This window comes from Electrophorus electricus, chromosome 16, assembly GCF_041902795.1.
Source record: "Electrophorus electricus isolate QZ-2024a chromosome 16, ASM4190279v1, whole genome shotgun sequence".
In the NCBI taxonomy this organism is placed as follows: Eukaryota; Metazoa; Chordata; class Actinopteri; order Gymnotiformes; family Gymnotidae; genus Electrophorus; species Electrophorus electricus.
The window spans coordinates 19,738,993-19,761,656 of NC_137512.1; the positions used below are offsets into that span (position 1 = coordinate 19,738,993).

The 22,664-nt window shown below is 38.7% G+C and overlaps 2 protein-coding genes across 4 annotated transcripts; both read left to right on the forward strand.

Annotated features, from left to right (window-relative positions):
* The first annotated feature begins 1,445 nt into the window (after nt 1–1,445).
* LOC113573391 (uncharacterized) lies at nt 1,446–13,976 on the forward strand. Of its 3 annotated transcripts, none has more exons than XM_035532221.2 (21): nt 1,446–1,581; nt 4,547–5,493; nt 6,129–6,190; nt 6,951–6,989; nt 7,112–7,215; nt 7,394–7,452; nt 7,630–7,743; nt 7,852–7,977; nt 8,335–8,496; nt 8,574–8,698; nt 8,808–9,375; nt 9,597–9,717; nt 9,909–9,928; nt 10,216–10,338; nt 11,891–12,019; nt 12,102–12,224; nt 12,321–12,451; nt 12,558–12,867; nt 13,104–13,269; nt 13,435–13,550; nt 13,673–13,976. In XM_035532221.2, exons 2-21 carry the CDS (start codon nt 4,711–4,713, stop codon nt 13,724–13,726), a joined length of 3,435 nt encoding a protein of 1,144 aa, XP_035388114.1. In that variant the 5' UTR covers nt 1,446–1,581; nt 4,547–4,710; the 3' UTR covers nt 13,727–13,976. The 3 variants fall into 3 exon arrangements, with proteins under 3 accessions (XP_035388114.1, XP_081555163.1, XP_081555162.1); XM_081699037.1 differs by having other exon boundaries at nt 1,455–1,581; nt 4,846–5,493; XM_081699036.1 differs by lacking the exon at nt 1,446–1,581 and having other exon boundaries at nt 1,592–5,493.
* A 498-nt stretch (nt 13,977–14,474) lies between these two features.
* Nucleotides 14,475–21,830, forward strand: LOC145651658 (uncharacterized). Its single transcript, XM_081698637.1, has 4 exons — nt 14,475–14,574; nt 18,148–18,615; nt 20,903–21,000; nt 21,301–21,830. The coding sequence occupies exons 1-4, from the start codon at nt 14,475–14,477 to the stop codon at nt 21,358–21,360; spliced, it is 726 nt and encodes a 241-aa protein (XP_081554763.1). The 3' UTR covers nt 21,361–21,830.
* The last annotated feature ends 834 nt before the right edge of the window (nt 21,831–22,664 follow it).

A 22,664-nucleotide genomic window follows, 5' to 3' on the forward strand; every position in this document is an offset into this window, starting at 1 on the left:
ACTTTTTCACACAAGGCCATGTAGGTTTGGATTTTCTTTTCCCTTAATGATAAAAACCTTCATTTAAAAACTGCATTTTGTGTTATCTTTGTCTAATATTTAAATTTGTTTGATGATCTGAAACATTTCAAAAGTGTGACAAACTTATCAGGAAGGTGGCAAACACTTTTTCACACCACTGTAGATCTTGTACCGAGTATGTCACTCTAATAAGCAGAATATTAGGCAGATGTCCTCACTTGACTTACATATGTCAGGCTGCAAACTACAACAGCAACTACTTGGTTGGCTATGATTAAAGATCTTGCAGTGGCTGTTTTTGGAAGGAGCATGCCTCTACCCATGACCTAACAGGCAAGGATGGAAATGCCAGCAAAGGTTTGTGTTTTGATTTTATCAGATACATTAATGGGTCTTTTTGAATGTATATAATTATTAATACTTATTATTAATGCTTATTATTAATGCTTATTATTAATTATTATTAATACTAATTATTAAAATTGTGCAGAGCTGATTTTCCCCCACACCAAGGACATTTATTAGGGTGTCACTGAGTGAAAAACTAAATGAACACAAACATTTTTCTCTCTTCTCACTGGGCATAACATTTTAGATAGTTGCAATCTGGAACTATATTATAATTATATGCTTTATACATTCAAGTCAGCCACTGTAGCATATTTACTTGGTCTATATGAGCAATCGTTTTTATGTTTTATTGTCTCTTTTTTCTCTTCTTCCCAGTATATTCTGCAGGATTCAAATTCATGCAACATATTTATGAAACAGTGTCATCTTGTCTTTTTTGTTCAATTAACCTGATCTTGAAAAATTGAAATAAACCTTTTATGAAATTATTATTTTAATAGCAGTTTTGTAGTCATTCTACAGGAGTTACACAGTAGTACTCTTGTAGAGATTCCTGTAACAATTAAAATGTTTATCCACTAGGGGGCACATTAGGCCTAATGATCCCTAACTGAAAACGGGTCGTCTTGTGGTTAATTACCTAAATCGAAGGCTGTGCGCATTGTGAGAGAAGGATTACGATATTATGTCGCTAACATCTTTCTATGTAAGCATATCTGACATCTCAGCCCAAACGTTGTCTTTGAATTATGTGGTGATTCTGACAATCGGAATTGTAGAATCAGAACGGCTTAGAAGTGACTGCTGTAGTGTTAATAGGCCATGTTTCAATCACTATTGCTTACTCGACAACAGACACAGAAAAAAAATGTAAATGAAAACAGCTTTATTGGGAATTTGGCTGTATCAAAATAGAGCATATGTGAGCTCAGAGAGTAGACGAGTCAAGCAGCCGGATGTAAAAGGCAGACACCGCCAGGCAGCACGCAAATACGACGCGATGATGTCACAAATATGCTAAGCAGCGCGTGACGTCACCTAGTGCCTTTTCGGGCTTTAGCGACTTTCCGTTGAAAGTAGTTGGCGAGGCTGCTCGGAGCGCCATTTAGGACGCGGCCATACGCGAAAGCCCTGGGTTTTTAGTGAGCGTCTCATGTAACAGGCACGCTTTCGATTTTGCGCCCTGAAGGGAAATTAAAAACCAAAAATGTAAGTATTTAAAGTTGATGGTTAGAACGTTCTGACTACACAAGTGATTATGGTTATCTGCGTTATTAATTGTGTCTGAAATTGCAGAAATATCTTGCATGCTAGCTGGCTAAGTTAGCTAGCGTACGAATCTTTTGAGTTAGCTAGCCAGCTAGCTGGTCACTTTTGTACCTTGCTGACTAATCAGTTTTTGCATTGTATCCGTGTTAGCTAGCTATACCGTTATATGTTACTAGTTGGTACTAGCTAATCATACTGTCTTTAACCTATCGTGGTTTGCAAGTACAATTGTTATTGATATTTGCTAGCTGGCAAATCAACTCGATTTTCTAGCTAGTTAGCTGCAGCTAGCGAAACCGTTGCACTCGGTGAACATAACCTAGGCCTTTCCTTGTCCTTTCCTTGCTGATCATGATTGAATTCATAAATATCCTTTAAATACAAGTTGCACTTTGACTGTCAAATCGACAGTGTATTCTGTTTTATATGTCAGCGTTGTGCAAAGTTCTGGCTAACTACAATGTTTATCTGTGTGAACACAGCAGTGATGATTCAATCTCTTTTCCTTGCTTAACTTAAGCTTCCATCTGGCTCATACAATACCATCGTACATTTCTTAACTTTGCACATCCTACGGCTTTTAAAAGAAGAAACACATAGCTAGTTAGCTAGCATGCAAACCAGCATTATTAGGTACTTTGTTGCTCATGGAGTGTTTTTTTCCTTTTTATTTCTTTCTTTAAAAAAATAATCCTATTACTTTCCTCTCCTGTCTGTTAATCAGTTCGTATGTTCTGATTGCCAAACCTAACGCTATAGTGGATTTCATTACAACACGCTTGGCTTTACTTGGACTTGAGTCACTCTAAACACGAACTTAACTGCGCTAATTCACTGTAATTTAACACATTAAAACAAACGTGATGTGGCGGTAAGAGATCGTCCCAACCTATTCTTATTGTCATATCAGTAAGTGAGCAACGTGATTTCACATAAGCAGAACGCACGCTGATTTTAAAGTTTAATGTCGAAACATTCTTCATTTTCAAATGGTACACTGAAAAACGTGGGGAGCTCTAGTTAAAGGGAAATTCCACCAAAATTCTGCAGTTTTATATGTTTAATATTCATAAAAAGGAAAAAAAATTAACAGAAATAGTCACTGACAACTACGTTAGTGTGTTATTTGTGCATTTGCATAGTTTAATCGACTTTGTCAGAAAGAAAATGTATTCATGCTGCTGTAATGCACAACAGCATTTTTTTTTGCCTCATATCAATGGGTCACTGGTAGACATTCCCTTATTTTAATACTTGTTGCCCTTTTTGTCCTGGTAGTGCAAATAATTATGGTCAAGGGTTTTACTTTGAGGATGTCCAATAGCTATGAAATTTTGTGCACCGAATTTGCATTGCTGCCCAGTAGCATAACACCTATTGGATTATGTTCCCATGTTGACACTTCAATGTTATTAAAATTTTATTTGCTTGCAAGACATGCAGTGAATTGAGAGGTTGGAGAAGTTTGCTCACAGACTAGCTTCTATACAAACTTCAAATGTACAGAGGTAACTTGTATATAAAAAATGGCAGTAGTAGAGCAGTTCTCTCCATTGCTTTCATTTATTATTTTTGTATGTGCACGTTGCTAAAATGAAGCAATGAACCCACTTATTTATCAAGGAAACACATTATACAAATTGATCATCTATAAAATTGCACTTTAACATGATGCTGAGACTAGAAGCACACATTATGCATGTTCTTTCCATACCAGTGATAATAATGGTCTATATAATCGATATCGTCAAATTTAAATTTGAGAAAGTGTAACACTGGTCAGCAGCTAATTTGTCAAAAAGTGTAATTTGCTGTTTGATCTTTAATCAAATGGTGACTTGTGACCATAATTTTGTCCTTCGTTTTCCCTAGAAAATAATGAATTAGTGCTAATTGATTTAATATTATTGGACTTCATAGAAAGGCACAGAAATAGGTCCGCTTTTCAGAAACACTTGGCAACATACCAAAACCTCTCAAGAATAGCGAAAAAATAATAATTGTTGAATGTTGGTGAAATTTTCCTCTTAAAAGGTCATTTTTTCAGACTTTGCCCAAAAACGGTGTCTCCACAATTGTTAGACTGCAGTAAGGCTGGGCAGCCTACTTCAGTGGTCGTCTTCTTCCTATCTGACATTTGTGTGCCATTTAGTTTTTCCTCATTTAACTTATCCAGATGTGTGCACACCGTTTTTTGCTCATTATTAAAGCTGCCCATACCAACTGTATTTATGATGATGATATTAATTTTAAAGTGTGCATTAGCTGGTTAGTTTTCTTTGGGTGAAGAGACCACAACTTGTTCAGTTTTGACCTGTTGAAGTAATTTCAAGTACTTCTTCAAATGCTTATTACTTTTTCAGAATCCTTTTCCAGTTAATATTGGTTCTTTCATGGGAAGGTGCTCTTATTCTAATAGGACATATCTCTTGGATTTAAAACACTTTATGCTGTTCTGTCTTCTTCTGACATGTCTGCCCACCTGAAATACCCATTTTTATCTATCCTAGTTTTCTGCCTTTAATTTTATTTTAAAAATGAATCATGTGCATCATATCTTCGTGGTCTTCCTCTTCTGACTGTTATATGCAATGCTTTCATTCTTTTCTGACCAGTGTAAGGACAAGCATAGTTCTAATTCTTAACATTTTCTCTTTAAAGTTCTATTGCACATGTCTATTAAATAATCTTTCCTGCAGTTCTTGATAATAGTGGACATGTTACAGTTGAGCAGGGTTGTGTGTGTTTGTGTGTGTGTGTGGTTTTGTTTTGGGTTTTTGGCAGTTTATTGTTAGTGGTTACTCCTTTTCATTGTCTAATTTGTAGAATTCACTGACTTTCTTTCCTGTGGGACTTCTAATAGTTGAGGGCATGCTAGAATCATTGCTCCATTGTCTTTCTACAGACCGGTTTCATTTGGTCATAGAAGAGGAGCCATCCTTTCTCAACGTTGAACTTATCTTTGACACTTGGATTTTTATTCACGGACTGTCCTTCTTGGGACAATTTGATCAGCTGCTTCATTCTTTTCTTTTTATCGTCTGTCTGGATTCATACTATTTTTGAGCCATGTCCCAGAAGCTGACACCAGACAGTGCTCAAAAAGGCTTTGCTGTAGGCCGTGGGCTCTTGGCTGCTGCGGAGACTTTGAATTTTAGCATGGGTGAATCTCACTCTGATCCCTACAGCTCCTCTTCTCAACAGCTTGGTGGAATGGGGGGCTTGGGAGGAGGGGATGGCCAAGACCACGACTCCCAGCTGCCCCGCCGGGTGGGCAGCCACCTTAGCAATACCATGAAGCTGTTCGCTAGCCTCGGCCTCTCGCCCACTGACCTGGATGTGCTGGCTCAAGTTCCTGAGGAAAACATCAGTGTGGAGACACTACCCCATCTTATCATGCAACTTAAGAATCGTAAGGTGGAGTCCAGTCGGCATTTGGCCGGGGACCTACCATCACACTCCCCAGATACTTCATACAGAGGCGGGCGAGATGACTGGGGAGACATGCAGGGAGGAAGACTGGACCGTTCCTCGGGACAAAGTCAGAGCCGTGCCTCCCAGAGCGATTTTGGCTATGGTTCCATGCAAGACGTCTCTACTCGCAGCTACGACATGCTAGATTATGGTGGCGGAGGTGGTGGCAGCAGCAGCAGAGAGCGGCAGTATTCTGAGCTTTCCACAGACCACTATCGAGGCCTTGGCATGGCGTCATCTTCAACATCTGACGATCTCTTTATGCAGCGAAGGATGGGCACTCCATCTCAGGGAAAAATACAGGATTTCTTGGGAGTCATGCCACACATGTTTCCTCATGTGTGCTCCCTTTGTGACTTTGATGTACATTCTGCCATGGTGAGTAGTTATAGTACTTGTCTCTTGCACACATCTATGCTTTCTTTCCCTGAACATGTCAACCACATGGCGGAGAACACCTGAGTCAAAAACTGTGTTCAATTGGGTCATTCGTGCATCTTGGTGTTCATCCATTGTTTGTAAGGAATAATGAGTGGGCATGAAATGTAAATCACTGTTGAGATTCACATACAGTGTTCGGAATCATTTCACATTCAGACAACCTTCTATATCCTTTTTGTAATCTATAGTACCTTGATGTTTCATCGTACCATTATGCTAGATGATAACAAATATGATTTCAATGCCTGTCTTCTGTAATAGGAAGCCTGTTTTTGTGGTTAGGTCTAATATGATCTTTAATGAATTTTTGGGAACTTCCAATATTTTCTTAATTATACTAGATGATGGAAAAATATTTATTTTATATATAAAATTCAAAATTCTAGTGAAGTACACAAGGTTGGTCAGAGGTAATTTTTCTCTGGAAACCATGTGCATTTCATTACAAATTTGAACATCTCTATCTTTTATTACAGTACACTGCAGTTACTCACTTGGAATGTTCTTTGGATTAAAAAAAAATATATATATATATATATATATATATATAATCACAATGGTTTGTTGGCTAGGAATGGACTCAACACACAACTGGGATGCGACATACCGAAAATCGGAGGGTGCTTCTACAACTGTATGTATACCACAAATATTTCCTTCAATATTCACTTTGCCATTGAGTGTAGGTGCAAGTGTTACTACTTAAATGTCCAGTGAGTGAGTGAGTGTACTCTCTTAATTTGTGAGTAATTTATAAAGCTAAACACACTACTCATTTTCATGGTCATTAGGTGTTTGCTATGTTCTGAATTTGTAATGTTTACAAAAAATCTTCTCAAGGAGCTAGCTTTTTAGCATTCTCATCCACCTAACATCAACACTGTTTTAGATCTGTTTGTTTGTCTTTGGTTAGGCATTTTCAGAAGCACTTGTAAACTTTTCTCTGCTGGCTCGCAAGTAGTGTAACAGAAAAGTGTTCATCTTATCATTGGCTTCACTGGTTCAAGCCCCTATGATGCCTCAGCAGTTCATGATTGGAAGTCCAAGGGAGCAGAATTGGTGCTGCTCTCTGGGTGGGAGAGAGGGCATTACACACTTCCCTGCCAATCGCAGAGACAAGTAGATGTGTGCTTGTGCTTGCTGACAAGGGTAGTTAGTGCTTTCCTCTGAATGCATTCAGCTGCTCGATGGCACAACATGGGGAACATCTTGAAAATTTGTGGTTCTTGACGATGTGTCTCCAGCGGAAGTGTGTGCTCACTGCCCCCTCGACTGTTGGTAGTTGTCGTATAGCAGGGGATAGCCAGTTACAGTTAGTGGGTAGAAATTGTCACAATCATTGAAGCCTGGAGACAATTGGGATTTAAAAAACTGCTCGCTACTTTTTTTTGTAGGTATCCAGATTGGGATCCCCAGATGCCTTCCAGAAGGCTGTATGTAGCTGACAAGTTTGTTTGTTGTTTATGATTCTGGTATTTAATATTAATTGTATAAATATTTTCAGCTCCAAATGAGTAAAATAATCTTAAATGGAACATTTAATTTTCTTTTTCAGGTCGGGGTCTCTTTCTCTCGACACAAAAGGCCGATCAGATGGATTGTTGGGGGCTGCTCCATCTAGTGGTCTTAGACAGAGATCAGGGATGAATTCAAATTGGGGTAATATGTCTGTATTTAAATTTGGGGCTGCTGTACTGAAATGGCGGATATGTAGACATCTAAACAGTAGATTAAGTAAACAGGTATTTTACATGCTTTTGGTTTGAGTAATTTAGAATCTAGCTGAGAAACTTTCATTTTTAAAAAAATATTAATTTATTTTATTTACACTTTTTAGGCTCTGATTCTGGCATGGGTATGGCAAGCAAAATGCAGTCATACTCTGTGCCACCAAAGGTAAGGAATACCATACAGGTCTATAACAGTTTCCCCCCCCCAAATAACAGTTAATGATCTAGATAGATTGCTTATCCAGTAATTCAGTCTTCAGCGTGTTGTGGATTTAAAATGGAAAGTCTAAGACATAATTTATTACTTGGATGATGATTTTGAATTTGTTGATTTTAATATCAGATAAGAAGCAGGGTGGTGGTGGTTAAATATGACCGCAAACCAATGTTATCCGCCCTGTTTGCTTTGGCCAACCCTTTTGGCACCATTCGTGAAAACCTTGTGCTCAAGAACAAGGTAAATCTAAGCATGTTTTAACCATTTCATTTTAAGTTGTTTTACTCATCAGCTTCTCTCAAGAAATTAAATAGTACATGTTTTAACTATGTGATCTGTGTTTGGCAGGCCTTTTTGGAGCTTCAGACTCACGAGGAGGCTCTGGCAATGGCTAACTTTTACCAGAAGAAGCCAGCAATCTTGCATGGTAAAGAAGTACAGATTTATCTATCCAAGGAGCTGTTGGTCATTGAGGTAAGTCCATGAAGTGAAATCAAAACAGGAAAAGAAAAAAACATTAATTAAAAAGGATTCATTTCATTGTATTTAATTTCAAAATGTTTATTGGGAGGCCAATCTTTTTATAAATTTAAATAGCTTTAAGTACTTACACCACCCTTTCTATTAATAACATTTTTATGGTTTTTAACAGAACGAAGCCATGTAATGTTTGCACTAGTTTGAATTGTATTTCTCTGTAAAACAAAAATGAAGAATAAAATATTAGTTCTGTGTATGGGGATGCTTTCATATGACAGAGTTGGTCGACATTCTTCTATTTAAGGAAATTATAATGCTATTTGTAATGTTTTTTGTTTTTTTTCCTTACAGAAGAGTGATAGACCTGAGAGGGACAGCAGAAATATCAAAGGTGCAAACAGTCAAGTGGTGTTCTTTTCCAATTTACCAAGAGAGACTGAGAAAAAGATGGAGTTACTTACAGTATCCCGTCGATTTGGCACTGTTGAAAAACACCTTTTCTTGAATGATCAGGTAAAATATATCTGTCCTCTACTTAGTTAACCTATAATGTAATGGTGCATATTAGCAATTGTTTCTTTCTAACATAGGCATTTGTGCAAATGAGCAATCCAGAGGATGCAGAGATGTTGGTGAAGTACTACACTCTCCATCCATTAACTATCAGCCGTAGGCCCATCCATCTAAACATCTGCACTAAATACAAGACCTTAACGTAAGTGATTTATTTGCTTAAAAAACGGGGGGGAGGGGGGATATTGAAATTCCTTTTCATTTGTCTGGGAAGAATTGGGGACTTAAAAAGTTTCTGTACTGTGAAATAGGGTTCCACCTGGCAAAGGGGGACAGGGAAGACAGGACAGAGATGAAGTGAGCCTTAAGAGCAGCAGCAGAACTGTTACCAAAACATCGTCCAGGTCTCAGAGAAGCACCAGCTCCAAAGCCAGAGAGAGCTCAACAGAGAAGACAGAAGAGCCAAAGCCTGAGGATGAAGAAGAGGATGTTCTGGCAGAAGGGTCTGGTGATGAAGGAGAAGGTGTTGTGGAGGCTCATGACGAAGAGGAAGAGGCCTTCGATGAAGACCTGGCCACAGAGGAAGCCAACCAGACGTGTGAGGGTGAGCAAGCCATGAATGAGCCTCCAGGCCCTGAAGCCTCAGCAGCGTGTGAGGACTCTGCAATAGAGCCAGCTGAGAACAGGACACACGAGGCTGAGAGCATGGAGATGCCAGAGGAAGCAGACTTGGAACAGGAGGTGCACTCAGAGAAACCAGCTGTGTCAGAAGTGGACCAGGAGGACTTCACGGAAGAGCTCAAATCCATGGATGGTCAAGGCGATGTGGAACAGGGTGAGGCTGATGATGAGAACATTCCAGAGCATTTTGGCGAGCAGGTAAGGGATACCTTGCAAACTAAAGCTTTTATAAATGGAAACAATGTCATGCTGCTTTTTAATTTAAATATACATCTAACCTAGTGCAGGTTTACATAAGCGGGGGGGGGATTAATACCTAGATGTGTATAGGCCAAAAATCTGAAAACTCAAAGATGGTGTTTCCCCGTTTATTCCCACTTGAGTAACATAAGTAATGTCGCCTGTCTGTGTGATTATAGGAGGGACCTGGAGAATCCGATTTCCCTGAAAACATGGATGAGTTTGTGACTCTGGATGAGCTAGCGGAGGAGGAAGAGGCTGAAAGGCATGACTCAAAATCTAGAGCTAAAACTTCTTCAGGTATTGCAACCAAAAAAGGGTTGTTTTGCTGTGTGTAAATTAATGATTAGAGATATTTCTTTGCTGGATTTTCTGACAAAATTAAAATCCATAGTAGATTATGAGCATTATTATTGCTAAAGCAGTACTGAGTATAAACATAAATTCTGGTGAGTTAAAATCTTACTAAGTGACAATTTTATCTTTATCAGGTGGATCAAGGGAAAGTGGAGTAAGTAGTCACTTTTCTCAGATTTCTCATAGAGGTGTAAGCTATTTGTTATTTGACAAGTGGTGTTTGCACATTGTGATGTGTTGAGAAGGAATTTTGATGATCCTATTTATTATTATCCATTCATTTACTTATTTTAAATGCTGCTTTCTGACCTTTTGTGTAGCTGTAAGCACCCTTGGTGTGAACTGATAAAACTTGTAGGCAGCTCTTTCTGAATTGCAAATCCGCCCCCCATGTAAATTTCTTGTTGCGAACTGACATAATAATCAAGACCTCATTTACAGGGCTTGAGAGTGGTCAATGTGGTTGGATTTAAGCGCAGCTATGGTTATCTCGATGAGATCCTGGCTCTGGCTAAGCCCTTTGGGAAAGTGGTGCGACACCTGGTGCTGGACGTCAGGCCTGAGGTAGGTTTTGGTGTATACTTAAATCCTGATTTGCTAAAATGGTTGTTTGTTCATATTTCTTCATAAAGTAAATATTGCATCAGAAGATTAGAGATCTTCATTAATGTTGGATCAAGAGCCATGCATGACTTATTACTGTTATTTGGGCTTATTTGTTGTCATATTTTGCAATAAATGTCATCTGACTCCTTATAGCTGAAGAGTTCACCAAAGGCTATTTAGCAGTCACTCCCAAACAAAATGCAGTATTTGGTGTATAGGCAGAACTTCAAATGGTATACAGTACAGCAATCAGCCATAACATTTAAAAACACTGGCCTAATATTGTGTAGTTCCCCTTTGTGCCACCAACAGCTCTGACCTGTTAAGGCATGGAGTCCAAAAGACCTCTGAAGGTGCCTGTAGTATCTGGATCAAGACATTAGCAGATACTTTAAGTCCTAAAAGTTGTGATTTGGGGCCTCTGTGGATTAGACTTGTTCCTCACAGATGCTCTATTGAGAACTATGGGATCTGTGGATTTTGGAGGCCAAGTCAACACCTTTTTAACTGTTGTATTGTCTCAGACTATTCCCAAACAATTTTGTAGGGTGCATTATCTTGCTGAAAGAGGCCACTGCCACTAGGGATTATTGTTCCCATAAAAGGATGTGCAATGTTAAGTAGATGGTATGTGCTAAAGTAACAGGCACATGAATGCCAGGAACTAGTGTGCCCAGCAGAACATTGCCATCACACTGAGAGCATCACACTGCCATTGCCAATTTTCTTCCCATAGTTTTCCACATGCGGTCACTTTCTTAGGTATGTGACGCGCACCTGGACATCCACATGGCATAAAAGAAAACATGCTTCTTCTGACCAAGCCACATTCTTTCATTTCTCTATGGTCCAGTCCTGACGCTTCCATGCCACCTAGGCTCATTGTAGACATCGAATGGCCACTCTGACTAGACTACTTATCTAGCTGTTTTGTCCCATATGTAGCCATCTGCAGTGCACTGTGTTGACACCTTTCTTTCATAGCCAGCATGAACGTTTTTGGCAATTTGTGCTACAGTAGCTCTACTGTGGGATTGGACTTAGTGGTGTAACTTTCATTCCTCATGTGCATCAATGAGACTTGGGCACCCATGTTCCCTGGTTCTTTCCTTGCATATCTATCTATCGATCTATCGATCTATCGGACTATATAAGCACCCATAAGACCTGAGATTGTTTGGGTGATGCTCTGACACAGTTGTCTAGCCATGACAATTTGGCCCTTGTCAAAGTCACTCAGATCCTTACATTTGCACACTTGTCCTGCTTCCAACACACCTTCAATAATGGACTTTGCACTTGCTGCGTCATGTCCCATTGTAATGAGGCAAACGGTGTTATTCACTTCACTGGTTGGTGGTTTTAATGTTGTAACTAACCAGTGTATTGGCAATATTTGCAAAGGGATTGGCAAAGGAATCGTGGAAACCCTATGACTAGTATTGCATTTGTTTTCTTTCCTGGAAATATTAAGTGTTCGAATATATCTGATTATGTTCTGTGTTTCAAGGCATTTCTAGAACTTTCAAGTGAACAAGAAGCCAAAGCAATGGTCCGATTCTACAGTGGCAATGTCATACCATCTGTGTGTGGAAAAACTGTGAAAATTTACCATTCACAGACCTACCCAACTATCCAAGTAAGATGCATTACTTTCTTGAACTTTGAAATTATAATTCATTAGTCATGTCTCAAACCTAATGCTTTACCACATTTTACAGAGTGGCAGAGTCATCTATATTGGACATATTCCACCTTTTAAAACATCAGATGCATCCCTTCTGAAAATTGCAGAGCCATTTGGCAAAATCAGACGCTACTTTTTGAATCGATCCCGCAATGAGGTAATGGGTGTGTTGTGGCAAGTCTTTTATTATCCATGTCTCTCTCTCACTATAAAACGGGAGTGTAATGTTTTGCTTCGTGTGTATGGCTTCCAGTGTTTTATTGAGATGGACAGGGGTGAGGATGCAGAGAAATTTGCAGAGGCCTGCAAGGAGAATCCACCAAAGTTTCAAGGCAAACGGCTTGTTGTCTATGTTAGTAGGAAATACAAACAACTCAAACATGGGTGAGTGTCAAATTCCTATTTCTAGTTTTGTATAATGGATGACTTCACAGGTTTGTTTCTAAGTCCTGAAACATTTTATGCGAATTCACTCTCTCTAACCTGGCAGGCATAGACCTCCATCCTCAGAGCCAGAAGAAAAACGGACATTGAAGAGGGAGCGCTCTGAAGAAGAGGTAGAAGCCCAGATCAGCTCACCGGTCAAAACTAATGTGAAAAAGGAAGAGGAGCCTCCAATCAAGAAAGCCAAAGAGGAGAAGCCCACCACAGATAATGCTGAGAGTGCATCAAAAGAAGTGGAGCAGGAGGACAAAGAAGCCCAAGATGTATCCAGTGAGAGTGTGCCTGAAGTCAAGAAAGAGGACACAGAGAAACTCAGTGGAGATACAACAGAAGTTCACAACACTGAGAACAAACCGGTCAGTTTGTTAGCTTATTTGCTGTTTGTGAGCTTATTTTAGTGAAGTTCCAGTGTCTGTCTGTGTGAGGCTTATTTATGTTTCAATTATCATGATGATTGATTATGGAATTCTTTATCACTTCTTTATTGCTCCAAACTACTTCACAAGCCTGGCAGACATGTAGTACTTTTACTTTTTCTATAGTAATCCTTTTCTCATGTTACAACTCACCTTTATTGCTCTTCTTTGAGCAGAAGGCTGAAAATGATGATTCTGCTACTCCACCCGCTGCCCCTTCTGCTGGTCTGACTGAGAAGAGCCAGGAGACTAATGTTGCTCCCACCATTCCTGCCCAGCCTGTGAAAAAGCCTGAAACCACTCTGGCCACTCTGGGGCCATATGAGCCAAATGTTCCAGTTGGTAAGCAGACATATTTTAGTCTAGTAACTTTAGACAAAGTCTAAGGTGCAGGTAGTTCATTTATATTAGTTTGATGTTTATTACATTACTTCATGGGTGTTTTGTTTCAGGACTAGGTTTGGATGTATTTAATAGGACTAATTCATCAGTTTTATATTATTGCAGGTGTGGAGTTTGTAAAGATGGGTTATTACTGCAGAGTCTGCTTCCTTTTTTACTCCAATGAAGATACTGCTAAGAAGGTTCACTGCAGTAGCCAGGCACATTATGACAAACTTAAGGTAATTTCATAAGGTTTAACTCGTGTTTTGATTATTAACACTTTTGTCTTATGATTTTGTTTGTAATGAAATGTTTTTCCAAACTGCAAGCATGACCTGTTCATCTTTTTTACTTATTCTAGAAACACTTGGAAAAGGAGAAGGCCAAAACACAAAGAAATGGTGGAAAGAACTGAGTTATAGAGGATTGTAACTGGTGCTGTACAGTATTTGATGTGCATAAGCATCTGTCATTTAGTCCAGTGTACTGAATATATTTGTGATTAGTATGTTGATTTATCATTTAGTTGTGTATTAAACCTAGAAGATATCAGTCTTCAGTTTTTCTCAGCTCTTTTATAACATACTGTTGATGGACCTTTTTGTGACTTTGTTTTCTGCATTTTAGACTTATGTTGCTATTATTAAAGGCATTCCTTATGTTGACTGGTCGTGATGGATACAATTCTCCAAGATATGTTTTACAGTTGTGTTCAAAATAATAGCAGTCTAACATGACTAACCAGATCAGTCACTGTTTTTGGTAGAAATTATATTACTACATGGCAAATAACTTACCAGTAGGTGTAGTTGAGTCATAGAAAACCATCAGACTCACCATTCATGATATGCATACTCCTGAGTTTGTGTAATTGAATAATTAATTGAAACAGGCATGTTCAAAATAATAGTAGTGTGGAGTTCAATGAGTGAGGTCTTTCTTTCTGTGACAAAACAGATGTCAATCAGGTGGCCCTTACTTAAGGATGAAGCCAACACATGTACATGCATTTCTCTCTGGAAACCTGAGAAAAATGGGTCGTTTCAGACATTGTTCAGAAGAACAGCGTACTTTGATTAAAAATGTTGATTGGAGAGGGGAAAACATAAAGAAGTGTGGAAACTGATGGGCTTCTTGGCTAAAATGACTTCCAGTGCTTTAAAATGGAAAGCAAAATCAGAGGAACGTGGAAGAAAATGGAAGACTCCAAAGACTCAGCCAATGATCAGCTCCAGGGTGATCATAGACGGTCTGAAGTTACCTGTGAGTACTGTGACAATTAGAAGATGCCTGTGTGAAGCTAATCTAAGAAGCCCCTGCAAAGTCTCACTGTTAATAAAGATGTGCTAAAGCGGTTACAAGTTGCCAATAACACATGGACTGGCCTAAAGCGAAACATTTTGTGGACCAATGAAAGTAAGATTGTTCTTTTTGGATCCAAGGGCCGCAGACAGTTTGTCAGACGACCCCCAAACAGAATTCAAGCCACAGTACACGGAAGACAGTGAAGCATGGTGGTGCAGGCATCATGATACGGGGCTGTTTCTCTTACTTTAGTGCTAGGCCTAATTATTGCATACCAGGGATTATGGATCAGTTTGCATATATCAAAATACTTGAAGAGCCCATGCTGCCTTATGCTGAAGAGGAAATGCTTTTGAAATGGGTGTTTCAACAAGACAATGACCCCAAACACACCAGTAAGCGAGCAGCATCTTGGTTAAAGTTATGGAGTGGCCAGCCCAATCCCGGACGTTAATCTGATAAAAAAAAAACTTGTCGGGAGACATCAAAAATGTTGTTTCTGAAGCAAAACCAAGAAAGGCAGAAGAACTGGAAAGTTGTCATATCCTCCTGGGCTGGAATACCTGTTCACAGGTGCCAGAAGTTGGTCAACTCCATGCAACACAGATGTGAAACAGTTCTCAGAAACAGTGGTTATATAACTAAATATTAGTTTAGTGATTCACAGCAATGCTACATCCTAAAGATCTTTCAGTTTATACAGTAAATATTTGAGTTTGTGAAGAAAAATGCAGACACTGCTATTTTTTTGAACAGCCCAATATTCATTTTTCTTCATTTTCTGTAAAGTAATTAAAAAATGTATACATTTTTCTTCATATTTTGATTTAGACTATAATGTGCAGTGTTCCCAATGCATGGAAATAAAAACTATTATAAGATTTCTGAGCTTTACTTACACTGCTATTATTTTTAACACAACTGTATATATATTTTAGGAATGCTTTCATTCATTTTACCTGTCTTAAATTTAGGTACCCAAAAGTTTCAGACCAACTACTGCTGAGCAGTGCCAAGTGATTCATGCCTGTGACAGCACAATCGGTGGTGTCCATTTGCAGTGCTTAAACCAACCACTCAAGATACATGAGGCCTGATACATGATAGTGACACCTGACTAGAAACTGACAGGCTGAGTAACAGCAACTTCAGATTGTTAGGGTAAGACCACCACACATAGGCAAAAGTCAGACACCTGGACTAATCCACACCAGAATAATTTTGCCTGAAACGTGACCGTTTCCCCCTTTCACGAATGTAACAATGATCAGCTCTTTCATCATTTACTTTCACTTGCCCTTTCGAAAAAGTTAATTATTACTTGTACAGTGATTGTTTACATACGTTTTCCAAAAGTATTAAAAGAACAGTGGCGTGGATATGTCATAAATTGTCATGCCATACAGGAGCGAGAAGAGGATCGCTGTCATTTGTGTATAAGGTAATTAGTTCCGGTGTACTTTTTAGGGTACCCCTTTGTTCTTTTTCTGAAGTCAGTATAATTGTGTCTAAGCAGATTTGGTAGAGTGTATTTGAAAAGCATGTAACCGTATCCGGTTACATTATTAAGCGAGGCGTTATTCTCATATTGGTATAGGAGGGTGTGGATTTGTGTCACGGAATACCCTCCCTTCTCTATTTACACTGAAGGTAGCTGGATTTGAGAGCGATCCATCCAAATTATCAAAGAACCAGTGTTCCAAGAACATCTACATGAGTCCAGGAATTGGGTTTTCTGACATTTATATTAGCTTAGGATATTTTACTGCGGTTATTTTGTCAAAACACTGTTAACGTAGCCGCCAGCAAAAATAGGTGCGCGGATAATAGCTTCATGCTTAGCGGTAGTTACACAGGCCTAGAGAAACGACTGTACGCCATGTGGGAAAGATGAAAATGCGATGCTACCATGAAGTTCATAAAATTGTAATTTCAAATAATTAGCCCTGAAAAGTCACACCACACTACATCTGACCATTACCAAATTAAAAACTAAGTTCACTGTAGCATTATTAAATACTTGGACAACAGTCATATTAGTAATTCTAATGGAATCAGAAGTCAGTTTTAAGACAGCATAAAATGCTAATTTCAGGTCCATGAAACCACAAAATATTGGTTCACACCACATTTGACTATTAGGAAACTAATAATGACATAAATGTAATAAAGTCATTTCACTATATTAAATAATTGGACACAAAAATCATGTCAACCGAATTGAAACTTAAGACGCCATAAAATGGTAATTTCATACAAGTAGTCCATAAAACCAAGACAGATCAGTTCCCACTTTATCTGACAATTCATACACTAATAATAAAATGATTTCACTGTGGCATTACTAAATAATACTGAATAATAATAACTGATATAAATAATTAATAACCAAAGTCAGTACATATGTAGTATATACAACCAAGACAGATCAGTTCCCATTTAATCTCACAATGAAGTCATTCTGTAGCATTATTTAAAAAATAGGACCAAAATCATCAGGTTGGTCAGTCAAAAGATTTATAAAATTAAAGTAAGTAGTCCATGTTACCTGGTTTCGAAGAGACTATAAGTTGTCTATGAAGCCAGTATAGTTATGTGAATTTAATGATGCAAAAGTAAAAATTTTCCAATCACATCTAAGTGGTGAGTCACCTTTCAAGATTTAAATAAAATTTAATAATCGATATATTCATATTAGTTTTTGACACCAAAAATTAAAGGTTTAAGTTTCTTTTACTACAGTATTTTAAAGTATTTGCTAGATCAAGTTGTAAGAGCTCTCAATTTAACAGTTGGTGTCCAAAAAATCAAAAGGTACATATCAACATTTGTATTCCAGAGAAGTAGTCTGATAAAATGCTTAATTATTTTTAAAAGTTTCATGTAATGAAAATATAAATACATTTTTTGATTAGTAGCCAATCGCATTTTTAGTAGTTCCTCAAATGCGCAAAATCCACTTGAGATTTAAAGCCAGTTTTCTTTGGGGATAGGTGCAGGGAGGGAGTGTCTGTATTCTTCATAAAGATAAAAAACCACTGCAGCGAGCTGACTAAAGAGCAAATGAAAAGCGGAAGCTTTGGCAGTAACTCTTGAGGTGCTGAGACAAAACAGTGGTAAACACTGACATTTAGTAACAACAGTGAGGAAGACTGCACAGATGAGCATTTCTGTGAGCTTAAATAAGAGGGAGACAAAAAGATAGATGAGGGACAGGTGAAGGCAATCAATAATTAGGAGATTGCGAAAGGGGAAGGTGTACTGTGTGTGTGTGTGTGTGTGTGTGTGTGTGTAGCAGTGGGCGTGTCCCTTTGGCTGGCTGCCTGACACTCTGACACCTTTTTATAAATATTGCAATAAAAATAAATAATTAAACTAATTAATTAATTAATATGCCCGGTTTGTCTAGACCTTAAATATTTAATCTGCCAACAAGTTGAAACTAATTTTGTCTATTAAAAAGGTTTAGGAGAATGTGAATATATTATTTCCATATAATAGTGAAGTAGTTAACCATTCATAAAATCTCAGCTGCACTTATTGACAGGGCCCCCCTGAAGGAGCCACTAACTTCTGAGAGCAAGGACTGCCTGGATGACGCGGAGCTGGCTTGTATGCATGCGCCTGATGGAAAGAGGTCACCAGGTCGGGATCCCACTCTTCTAGGCTGTACTCCTCCCACTCTACAAGGTATTGCAGCTGCCTTCGTTGACTCCTCGAGTCCAGCAGGATTCTCACCTCATAAGCTGGACTCCTCCCCAGTTCTAGCAGTGGTGGTGGTGATCCGGCAGTGCTGCTGCTTTCCTCCAGTGGACCTGCAATCATGGGCTTCTGCACAGATGCGTGGAAACCTGACGATTCATGTTTGTGGCAAGCCAACCCTGTACATGGCGATGTTAATGCAGCTAATGATGGTATATGCATCTGCATACTTCAGGGCCAGCTTGCCAGTCTGTCCCATCCGACCAGCTCTTATCGCCACTCATGCACGGTCTTCAGGTTCGTAAGTGGGGGTCTCTCTTCATTACCGATACGCTTTCTGCTTGTTGATGGTGATGGCGGACTGCATGCACCAGTGGGTTTCTTCCAAGCCTCCTAGCACTATGTCTAGATAATGGGCTGGTCCAAAGTTCATTCGCAACACCTTCACCTGTACCTTGTTTGGGTTTCTGCCTGTTTAAAGCCCACAGGCGTCTACCCCAATGCTGTTTATTGTTCTCCGACAAGCATCCTGACCTTGCCTGAGCCTGCAGCTGCAGTCCATGCGTTGAATGATTAATGCCAGCACTTTGCTTCTGCTTGCTTTTTTTGTTCACTTTTTTTGCGTACTCGATCCTGTGATTCTCTTTGTTATGCTTATGGAGAATAAAGAAACTCCTTTGCAACACTTTGCATATCACTCTTTCCCTGCTGCCACTGTCGCAGACTGTATAGCCAACTGATGGGCGTGCAGTGAGTGGCCCTGATTGGACAAATTTATGGACAGCTCAGGCTGCCGCCCTGGAGAGGCAACAACAAGAGCTCAGCAAACTCTGGTCCATGGTTGATTGCCTCCTCTGCTGCATGGAGAGCCTCTCCGTGAGCTCCAGCGTCTGGGCTGGTTAGAGTCTCTGGTATGACGAGACTGTGCACTGTCCCATTGCCACCCTCAATTTCTATGGCAGGGACCCTGATGGCTGCAAGCCAGCTGTACTTTAACTACCGGTAGTTAAAGTACGGTGCCAGCCTTGCTAAACACCTCAAGATCCATACCATCCCTGACAGAACACCTTTTTGTTTGTTTATTTGCATCCCCAACCCACAGGCAACCTGGCAGATGTATTTAGTCCCACTTCAACTGCCCAGCTTCCTTCGCACTGGGAATATGTTGACTTAAAAAAAAACAGGTCTTCTGGAAATGCTAATTTTGTATGTGTTGCAATCTGTGAAAGGAGTTCATTACACAGCTACTGATAGATTGAATAAATACAATCTATGCTTAAATCTTGCTGAAGGATTTGTAGTGATTCTTACTCATTTATTAATTTCATTTTACTTTATTTGAGATCAGTGTGAAGAGTATTATATAAATCACAATTATTCTGCTGAATCTAGGTATACAATGATAATTCAAGTGTTTACAAACATTATCTGGCTATCTGCTCAAATGGGTCACAACATATCCAGAGCTGTTCATGCAGAAATCCTCATAATATCAAAGGTGTCACACCAGGTTTTTCTCACAACACCATTTGTTTCTACTTTTGTAGGATTGGTCTGTGCATGTTAGAGGTTCCCAACATTTTAAGATTGAACAAGAATTTAGAGCAATGTAAGTCAGTTCGAACAACCCGATCACTTATATTGATTGGTAGGTCATGTTTATATGTTTGACATTTTACATTGTATTGGAAATGGTTGTATTTTAACCAGTGATTTCAGTAAATAAAAAAAAAAAAAAAAAATTAAGTTTGTGATCATAAAATGTAGGCCCTACATTTTATTTAACTTCTGTCAACTTCTGTACAAGTTAACCTTTTCTTGGAGATAACAATTATTAGATATCAGGAATGATAGCGTAACAGCATGTTGTGCATGTTAGCATAGGTAGCACTACAATATTTCCATAGCTGTACAAGAACAACACCTTGCACCAGTGCCATTAATATTTTTTCTGCATTGACAGTAGAAATGTGGTCAGCCGAAATGTACATCAATGGGAATTAAGTCATAAATTATTTGGTTTAATTAGGTACCCTAAATGGGATCATCATATACAACCATCTTGAAGGTAAATCAGGCTTGGATCAAAAACTGTGAATGCAGTTCTGTAAATTGTGTGCAACACGTTTTACATGTTCATCTTTTATAACTTCCTAAAGAATGAGTGCCAGGTGATACCACAGCCCAAAGCTGTCATGTAGTCAGGTGTCAAACCACCAAAGCCAGAATTTAACATAGTTACAGCACAAACTTAAAACAAAATGCAGAAACCAAACAAGACGTCTACAAAGCTAAAGCACAGATAGGTTTGCCAACAACAAAATGAGAACTCTGAGATGGTCACAAAGAAAACGATCAACAAACTAGATAGGACGACAAGAGATGTATATGCATAGTCAAATCTGAGGAAGCAACACAGCTCAATAAAGGGTGGGGCTGCACCAAACATAAGACTAGGGCAGAGACAGAAATGGAACAAAACCAAAACACACCGGGAACTTTATAATAAAGTTTGTGGAGTAATCAAAATTGTTTCATATTTTCTTTTGTTGTCATTATTTCAACTGTTTACATTGTTTTAAAGTGCCTAACAGGAAGGCGGCATCAGATTTCCATGGCATAATTCCCCAAGTGTTCCCCTATGCTCGTGTTCTCTGCAACATTACTGTGCTTTCAGAAAATGTAAGTGGCTTTTTTAAGATTACTTTTCACCAAACACAAATGTAAATGTATGTATATTACTAGTGACATTCTGAAATGGAGCAAATTCTACTGGTACAATTTATTACAATCTGTGACAAATTCATCATATGAGTAAATAATAAATTGATTTATTAGCACGAGTAGGAATAGTAACCTTTCAACCTTAGGCTATAATTCTGCATAGTATGTTGCCTCCAAATGTTTTTTTTTCCTTCTTCAGTTGAAGAAGGAACTACTGCAATTCTATAGAATGTGGACTACATTTCTCTCTCTTTGTAGGATTGGTCTTTGCACATTAGAGGTGCGCAGCATTTTAAAAGTCAGCTGAAACCTCTGTAAACGTAAGCCATCTTTAGCAGCCCAATTACCGAAAGCAAAGGTTACAACTTCATTGTAATGTTTTTATATTCTACCCGAGCCATGAGATACATTTTATAGTGCATTTTGTTTTGGTGTGATCTTGTTGCTTTTTTAAAATCAGCCATTATTTATTATGATGCTGCTGAAAAACTGTAAGCCTGAGGTGAACATGGAATGTAGGGTTTGTCATCCTCCTTGAAAGTTAATCGTTCTTATAGAGAACTGGTAATCAAGTGTTTTTTTTAATGCTATTACACTTGACTTAAATACAAATATCATGCCCTTGTAATAAAAGTTTGTTGGTGGTTAGACAGAATATACATTAATGTTGATTAAATCTTTAATTTAACTGATATCTGTAGGTATACTGATTGGGATCAGCATATGAAACCTTAAAAATGTAGATAATTTTTGTAATAAGAATTGAGTTTTAATAAGAAATTGTTACGAACACCAGGAACCACGTTCATCCCTGCACTGCCACGGTTACCTCTGCCGACATCTCCGATCTGGTTTGCCAGAGTACTAAGTACACACCTGAAAACTACTCTCCTCATCGCTTCCTCCCTCCCATTTAAGGTCCCATCCCTCGCACTCACTTCACAAAGTATTGCCAACCCCATGTTGCATCATTCCAGATACATGTTTGCCTTCCTGGTTTTCAAATCCTGCCTGTGTTTCAGACCTTGTCTCCTGCCTGACCCCTGACCCCTGGACGCCTTCAGGACTCTGCCCCGCGTTATTGACCTCAGACCGACCTGATTAAAAGTACCTGCCTGACTCCTCCAACTTGTCCTGTTTCATCAATAAAACCTCTTGCTTTTTTGATCCTCTCTCTGTGTGTGGGTGTGCAGTTGTAACAGAAATAAACAGTTCTGTAGTTGATATTAGGAATGAACGCCAAAAGATACTACAAATCACGTCCACTGAGACGAGAATCAGAATCAGAATCTTTTATTCGCCAAGTACAAAATGTACAAGGAATTTATCTTGGTACAGATGACATAGTATTCAGTACAGTAGGATACAGTTCAATAGGATAGTAAGTACAATTGGATGAAGAGAAAGATAAACTTAAACTATTTGTAATCTAATTATAAACTGTATATACCCTCTATGTAACCTTTATATATGACTATTTCTAAGCTATATATACTATACATAAGCTATATATAAATATACACACAAAAGGGCAAGTGTGCAAACAGCAGCAAGGAAATTGTGTGCAGTGTGAGATGAGTACAGATTAGACCAAATTCTGGGGTGCTGAGGTACATATATAC

What these genes read in the sequence shown, in the direction of transcription:
- LOC113573391 (XM_035532221.2), top strand. Translation starts at nt 4,711, where the DNA reads ATGTCCCAGAAGCTGACACCAGACAGTGCTCAAAAAGGCTTTGCTGTA. An exon ending in AGGGATGAATTCAAATTGGG is followed by an intron (nt 7,216 to 7,393) that starts GTAATATGTCTG and finishes TACACTTTTTAG; the next exon opens with GCTCTGATTCTGGCATGGGT. An exon ending in ACCTTTTCTTGAATGATCAG is followed by an intron (nt 8,497 to 8,573) that starts GTAAAATATATC and finishes TTTCTAACATAG; the next exon opens with GCATTTGTGCAAATGAGCAA.
- LOC145651658 (XM_081698637.1), top strand. Translation starts at nt 14,475, where the DNA reads ATGGAAAGCAAAATCAGAGGAACGTGGAAGAAAATGGAAGACTCCAAA. An exon ending in TAGACGGTCTGAAGTTACCT is followed by an intron (nt 14,575 to 18,147) that starts GTGAGTACTGTG and finishes ATAAAATCTCAG; the next exon opens with CTGCACTTATTGACAGGGCC. An exon ending in CACTCATGCACGGTCTTCAG is followed by an intron (nt 18,616 to 20,902) that starts GTTCGTAAGTGG and finishes ATTGTTTTAAAG; the next exon opens with TGCCTAACAGGAAGGCGGCA.